The 7924-nt window shown below is 40.8% G+C and overlaps 1 protein-coding gene across 1 annotated transcript in view; it reads right to left on the bottom strand.

The window, feature by feature from the left end:
- Positions 1–546: 546 nt before the first annotated feature.
- PARP1 (poly (ADP-ribose) polymerase 1) overlaps positions 547–7924 on the bottom strand; it is a 33592-nt gene continuing 26214 nt past the window's right edge. The window contains exons 15-22 of the mRNA XM_010135795.1: positions 6983–7107; positions 6439–6567; positions 5607–5705; positions 4907–5059; positions 4531–4658; positions 4083–4144; positions 2868–2982; positions 547–1386 (exon numbers count right to left, since the gene is read on the bottom strand). Of these exons, the coding sequence (XP_010134097.1) occupies positions 1305–1386; positions 2868–2982; positions 4083–4144; positions 4531–4658; positions 4907–5059; positions 5607–5705; positions 6439–6567; positions 6983–7107 (893 nt within the window). The 3' untranslated portion in view covers positions 547–1304. The remainder of the gene's footprint in view (positions 1387–2867; positions 2983–4082; positions 4145–4530; positions 4659–4906; positions 5060–5606; positions 5706–6438; positions 6568–6982; positions 7108–7924) is intronic.

The following is a 7924-nucleotide window of genomic DNA, read 5'->3' as shown; positions in this document are numbered from 1 at the left end:
AGGAGACAGAGGAAACACCCTTCTCTCCCTGACAGCAGCTTTGTTTTCCATCTACCACTCCTCATCCTTCTCTCCTTCAGGAGCCCAGGAAACAGCAGCACTTAAAGCAACTACTTCAGCTTCAAAATCCTTTTGAAAAAGGCACTGGGACATGACAATGTTTTAGGAAACGGATCTGCTGTTCCCACGCAGGTTACCAAAGACTGAAGCAGCAATTGCCAGAATGAGCTTGAGCTGTCAACTGTCATAGTGGAGAGATAATGAAGGCACTGCCAATGCAGAGCTGTCCTTAGACATTGGCCAACTTGCCCTAACAGCTCAGGAAAATCCTGGTGTTGCTCTACTGTCAAGTACTCCCATATTGGTCAATGACTTACTGAAAGTGAGACGTAACAAACATCACTAAACATCAAAATTATTAGTTTATATTGATGTTTCAAGACAGAGGATTCACGACTACCAACAGAGCGGCAACTTGAGAGAAGCTTGAGCCCAAACTCAACTTACGGCTTTGTTAGGACTTGAGTCTACAACAACCAGCTTACATCACGTTGAAGGTAGATATTTAAAGGAGGTTTATTGGGGCTAATACTAAATTCAAACAGCCACAAGTTAATTTTCCATGTTTACCACACCAACTGTTCACAGATGAAGTCTCAGTGTAAAGTCCAAATTTTCATTTCGCCATGACTTCCTGAAACACGACTACAGATTTCAATATTTGGCATTTATCTTCAGCGAGAGTTAATCATGTTTAAGAACATTTTACCAAATACATTTAAATTGTGACTCAGAACCAAAACAATTTGGAAGTTTTGAAACATAAAGCTGTTAGTATGAAATTAGCTTTTATTTTTTACGTCAAAATAAATGCACATTTATCATTTATTCAAATGAAAACTGAAAAAGGATATCTTAAACAAGAGGGAACCTTAACAGAGCAAGTATCACAAACATCCTCACCTTCCTTCCTTCTCCTGCTACTACCCAGCTCTGTTTGGCTAAAAACCATGAGCTTGATTTTTTTTTTAGTCAGTCTGGTCAATTAAAACAAACACTTGAAAGCCCCCAAATTAAACTGGTATAAAACAAACCCAGGTACTCGTTCTCATCAGAATTCAGGTCCATGTGTTGCCACACAATTATATAAAACGTTCACTAAGTGTTGTACTAAATAGGACTTAGTAACCTCTGCTGCAGTTTAGCTCTTGGTATCTTGGTAAGAGAAGTCAGTGCGTAAGCATTCAGAAGTCAACGCTATAGTGTAACTACAGTATAACTCTAACAGGGCTTCTAAATACTGTTCACCAGAGTGATGTCTTATAGTTGAATTTCAGTTTCAGCAGGTACTTCAGATTTACCTGAGCAACATCATACACAATATATCTGGGAAGAACGTTAAGGAATAAATCATTACAGTTGTTGATATTAATAACACAGGAAAACCTCAACACACAGCCAAACTTCACCTGTGAACTGAAGTTACCATACAGATGCCCGTGTGGGTAACAGTTCTAACAGCTCGAACCACAAATCTTTAAATTTTACTTCTCTTTGAACTGGAAAATATTTTATACAATAGTTAGAAACAAGGAACTAACAGTCATACGGAGAATTGATGATGGTGCAGCAAGAATCTTGAGTGACAGGCAGATGAACTGACTTAGATAGGGAGCTGTAGCTCTTGAAGGTTATTTTTTGACAGCCTGAGCCATAACACGCAAAATCTCTCTCACTATCTAAACAGTGGAGTGAGGTAGCCTAGGTGAGATCTGCAGTTACAGACCTGGCACCTACAATTGGAATTGTAGCTCTATTGCTACCTTTCAGCACAAAGACATTAACATCCTCTTAATTTCCCACTGAAAAACCCCAAACTGGAATCACAGAGAACTCTACAATGGTTGGCAGTACTTGCCCATCTTACGAGCGTGCCACGCCAGTTTATTTTTCAGAAGACAGTTCCAGCTCACATATTTGTTTCTCACTGCTTTAGGCCTCAAACTTACCCAATTTTAGATGAAAAACACAGAATGAATGCACATCATGTTACCTCAAGTAACTACCATTAACTTATTATATTCTATCATCCGACCAAGACAGATACTATATTTAAGAAAACTCCAGATAAAACCAGTATTGCCATGAGTTCTGTTGCCAAGACTGCTTGCATGAGAACAGCTTACCAAGAGAGGAGACAGTTTCTACACAACCCAGAGGTTGTATTAATGGGTTACTTGCTTCACAGGCAGCGAAGAGATTGATCTGGGACCTCAGACATCACTTGTTCTTATGACCTCTTGTGAATGTTGAGCACACGTTCATTTAGGGGCGCTTCTGTCTACACCTCTGATGGGCATCTGAGGTTTACCCTCAATACTTGGGTATTGGGTAAGGGTCTAGGGAACACTAAAGAAGCTGTGTGACGAGAGACTCCACCAAGCCACAGAGCTGGCTCCCCCCCCCCCTGCTGCCCAAGCTGGCCAGCCACAGTACCTCAAGGAAGAAACCAGACTGGAGTGATGTGAAACAGTGACAGGTTGCATTCCCCTTCCTTTGTCCTGGTATGTCTCTTGGCAAGACACCACTGGGCAGTGTCACCTGGCCACGCCAACGCTTTGTCCTTTTCGAGCAACACTTTCGTGCCCGTTTATTGTTTCCTTTTTTTTTTTTGCAGAATGACAATTTAAGTGTGACAACTGTAAAATCACATCCCTTGAAGAACAGATTCTAAATTGTCTGTGAGTACTCCAAAACAGATCTAAAAGAAACAAAACAGTGTGCCCAAACCCCTGACTGACATTGGTGAGGTCCTGCTAAACTCAGCGACAAGCACTGCGTGCGGCCAACACAACAGCAAAGGATACTCATTATAGAGAAGACAGGTATCATTAATTCCTGTTGAGATCCCATTCCCCAAGGGAACCTCTACACCACCAAGGGTGGTAGTGGCTGGGGGATCAGGAGCAGTTTTGCCCAAGCCTAGAAAGGGAAAAAGCATTAGTTGCACACCTAGACGGCAAACACAGACTTTGCACACAGAGAAAACGACTCAGCCAGCCAACCACCACTTCACATATATTTTCAGATGCTGACCAAGTGCAAAAGTGCCTTAAAAAGAACAGAAAGGATATATTCTGTTTATTCAATTCAGCATCACTGTACTTAAGGTACTCGTACTCAGCTAGGTTGGTAAGAATTTCAGACTTTTGGCTGTTATTAGTCTAATCTGTATGGTCAAAGCTAAAATAGGCCAGATTTATCTCACTCATATCCTAGGTCCATTACTGACAATGTGCACATCACAGCATTTTCATAGAAGTATAACGAACCAGTTCTTAATCTCTTTAAACTCTTTAACACACCTCTGACTTGACATTCATAATAGTGTGAGTAGTATTTACTAAAAAAGAGGCTAAATCACATTTTATTCTATTTTAGGCAACTATTTTTTTTAAGCTTCTCAAAACGAATAGTTTTTAAAAAGTCACTTGCTACTGAATGCTACTGTTCTCCACTCTCCCATCTCAGGACAGAAGACAGCCATTATTACCACTTATTTTGCTTGAATTAGAGAGCTAAGTCTTCTCTGGTCTTCTTTTTCAGTGTAATACACTGATACCTTTTGCATATAGAGGTGTAACAAGAACAGCTGCTCCATCTGAACTTTTACTCTTAGCTTTGCCCTTCTCTCCAAGCTTCTAAGGCACTTTGAAAGCTAAAGAATTATTTTTCTGATCTATCAAACTTCTCATCTTTCTTCTAAGATACATAGCATTGTTATGATAAAAGCGAGGAAGAAGTTGTAGAACTTACCTTATATTTTCTCTTGTGCAATATCAAATGAAAGTTCCCTCCTGAACTTCAGGCAACACATTAACTTCTGTCTTAACATTCTACGCATACTAACTTCATCTCAAAACACCGTACAACACATACAAAAATGCAACTGTAGGGCAACATGACGCAAACTCTTGAAGGAGGAGCAGCTATGAGATGGCTATAGTCCTTGTCGCTAAGCAGAGCCACAAGGGGAGTTCGCCATCAATAACGGATTACCCAGAACAACTAATAATGCTTACCTTTCACACTGTGTTTTCCCTTGGGCAATTTGGTTATGTGAGAAGCATTCTTTAGCTCATACCTGGATAGCACAAAGAACACAGAAAAGCATTTTACATTTGTCTTAAACCAGCCTGGTGAAAAATCACTTTTTTTTTTTCAGGCTTCAGTTTATGGTGAATTAATATAAAACTAATTTAGATTCTACTCTTTAGGAGCTCATCTGCCTTCCCTCTTTATCCGAGTTACTAATTTTAATGATATTGACATTTAGTACCAGACTCTAGACCTGTGACACTGATATATTTTCCACCCCCCAACAATTCTCCTTGTAAGAAAAAAATCGTGTTTCTAAAGAAATACCACGTGCTCTTTCTTCACACTGAAAAAAGGGCTTTCAATTTTAGCCTCACCTTTTACGACGATATATTAATCACATTCAGCTAATACTCTTCATAAGTTACTTACATATTTCCAAGGGCGACTTCTCCCAGTAGTATTAAGCCTATGGGATCAGCTTGAGATGTGTGACAGTAGTTAGCACTCTTGGATACCATGTCTGCAAAATAGATGCCCTTCCCAAACATGTAGCCGGTCTGCAAGCAGGAAAAGGGGAAAAAAATTAGGAGAATAACACAAAGGCAACACACCAGGAGAGCAAAGCTGCAACTCAAGCTCTTGTGGACATCAGTCAGCAACCCGCTCTGGTCACACAACACTGCCTGCATGCTGCGAGACAACATCAAGCCCTCCCCACACCGAGACCCTGCAAATCTGGTTGTCTCTGACTGTGGTCACGTCTGCGCACAGGGACGGAGGCAGCCAGAGCGGCTGTTTAACATACCACTGGAGCTTCAGGGGGGGCTATCCGGAGACCCTGTGAGAGGATACCAGCGAAGTTGGTGGTGCGGGAACCATGCCACAGCAGCTGGCGATTATGAAGCTGCTTAAATGGCTTGTAACGCTGACTCTCTCCTTCACGCTCAATCCTGAAGATCTTCAATTTAAAAAGCAATATGAGAAAAAGAACAATCAAGCCAATAAAACATTACCTTCACGCGACTAATCAGATGGAAAAAAAAAAAAATATCGAGTCTAGAATGTGCACTCATCTGCTAGAAAAATTGGTCTGGATGGTTTTTAGTATTTGCAGTTTGCTGTATGATGCTAGCAAAAAAGAGGTAGCATTGATCACACAGTTATTGTGATTGATGATTTCTCCACCTTCCCTTCTGCATTTTCACCCGACCACAGTTTCTGAAAAATCATTCAATGAACTAAGGCACAATTTCAGAAGATGGTAATTTCTCCAGCTCCTGAGGCCAATTAAATTAAAATAAAAACACACCCTCAAAGACACCTCAGTAAGCTTAGGCTCATCTCTGCCTAGACTTTTGTTATTCTGCTAAATAGCAGTTGGTCTATCAAACCATCCCTTCAACAAAGGAAACACGATAAATTACTCAAAAACCAAAAGGAAACTGCAAACAAGTCTTAGAAGAGTCTGCCTTCACAAACTCGAACCCCAGTATTGCCCAGCTTACATCCACGACTTTGAGATCATATGCGTTGTGAGTAGCAGCATGAGTATTTTTCACATATTGTTTAATAATCTTGGCTTCCTCTGAATCTTTGTCAACAACCTGCAAAGAGGCAAACAAAGAAAGTTACTTTAGCATACAAAGGAGCAGGCCTCTTCTAACATGATGACAACTGCCCTGTGTTTGCAACTCCTCAGTTTCAGCCTCCTTTATCATTTAGGTGGAAATTTATTCCCAGATAGAGAATATATACAGCGCTCAGTCACAGAATGTCTGAGATGGGACGGCACCTCTGGAAACTGAGATGATTTCCACCTTCCTTGCTCAATGCAGGGTCAGCTGGAGGAGCTTGCCAAGGGCTGAGTCCAGCCGAGGCTCTGAACACCTCCAAGAATGAAGCCTTCACAACCTCTCTGGGCAACTTCTTCCAGTGTTTGACCACCCTTATAGTAAACAAAACCCCCAAATAACCCAAATCAAACGCCATCAACAACAAAAGCTTCTTCTTTTGTTTAAATACAATCTCCTGTATTTCAGTTTGTGTCCTTTGCCTCTTGTCTCTGGGTAGCACTGAAAAGAATCTGTCTCCGTCTTCTTTATTCCCCTCCCCCATCAGATGCTCACTGATACCCGAGCCTTCTTTTCTCCAGGTTAAAAAGCCTCAGCTCTTTCAGCATCTCCTCATACAACGCATTCTCCAGCCCCATAACCTTCTCATTGGCCCTTCACTGAACTCATGCCCCTACATCTGTCCACTTAGTTTAGGTGAAGCGTTACACTCTAGACTAACAGGACATTGAATTCACAGTCACTCGTTCCCTTTTATTTCCTTTACCTTAATATCAGTTTTAAGTTTTTCGTAGTTGATGTCAATTGGGTCTTTATCTCCATCTTCATTTCCACCTCTGAGAAGGCTGTAAGCAACCTCAATGTCAAGCAAGTTGTCCAACATCTGCACTTTAGCCTGAAAAATTCAAAGATGTTATTTTATTTGTGCCCTTGACATGTTGAGAGAAACTCTGGAATACCTCAAATTGTAAAAGTGAATCACTGGCCACACACTGCCATCTAACAAAACAACACCACCTTAAAAAAAACCCAACAACTTAAATATACTAAAATACACACACACATATATATAAATAGACCATAGTATATAAAATACACCTTCTAATAACTTTTATACGTGTATAATTATTTGTATACACACACACACATATGTTTGTTTGCTTATGTGCATATATATTCGGAAGAAAAACAAGCTTAACCCCATGAAAGCATGAAGTTGAAGTAAGTTCTAAAATCTCACAAATTCTCTGTGTTAGATGTCTGATAACAGACCTGTTGCCTGCTAACAACGTACTGTTTCCAGTCAATACCTGAATGTACTCCAAGTTATTCAGGAGAGGTGGTTTCTTCATCCCAAAGTCATGAGGAATCAGAGTATAGAAGCGGTTGGAGAGGTCCAGGATCTGTGATTCCGAACCACTGTCAGAAACTGCCTAGACAATACAAGAAGCACCAAAGAAAATTACTGAGCAAGATTCAGTCTCCACAGCAGCAGACACACAGATATTTGAGGACTAATACACAGAAGGAGCAATGCAAATAGTGTTGATGCTGAAACTCTCACAGAATTAAAAAGGACAATTCCATTTAATTGTTTTGCCTGTAGTAAGTCACAGTACTTGCACAGAAATACACAGAATTTCTGGTACAAGAAAAATCTAAAGGGGATTATGTTTCTGAAAAAAAAAAAAAAAATAGAGGTTTCTGGATATGGAAGGGGTGAATGTCCTTGGCAAGGCTCTGATCTGCTCTAACGATTCCAGTAAAACTTTCTGTACCTGTATTTTGCCAGGAAGCCCATGACAAAAAACAGGGTATGCTGGTACACTCTGGCAAACTGTTCTGGCAACAGTGTTTAGTGATTCTTGGAATGGTTCGGATCATGATGTATACACACAATAATATCATAAGCCAGACCCCTTCCTGTGTCAACCTTTATTCTCGTCTTCAGATTTCTCTGGGGTGAAAACACCAGCTCTCTACCAGATCAACACAGGTTCATTTGCTCAACTGCCATCTATGTCTGGCTCAGCCTGAAGTTTGACTACAGAAGCGCGAAAGATTAAAGTTCTGCCCAAACTGGTACAGCAGTGAAGAGGACTACCCAGTTACCTGTGGAAGCCACGTCATCTTCTCCAGAGAGACTACACACAGATCTTTACACATGCAGCTCTGCATTCACCCCGCACCGAGTCCAGAACAATTTCTCAACTCCCCTTTTGCTCTAACATCCCCTTCATGCTCACCTGCTG

The sequence above is a fragment of the Buceros rhinoceros genome, unplaced genomic scaffold (assembly GCF_000710305.1).
Source record: "Buceros rhinoceros silvestris isolate BGI_N320 unplaced genomic scaffold, ASM71030v1 scaffold4175, whole genome shotgun sequence".
NCBI lineage: Eukaryota > Metazoa > Chordata > Aves > Bucerotiformes > Bucerotidae > Buceros > Buceros rhinoceros.
This window is presented reverse-complemented; position numbering and strand designations above follow the sequence as displayed.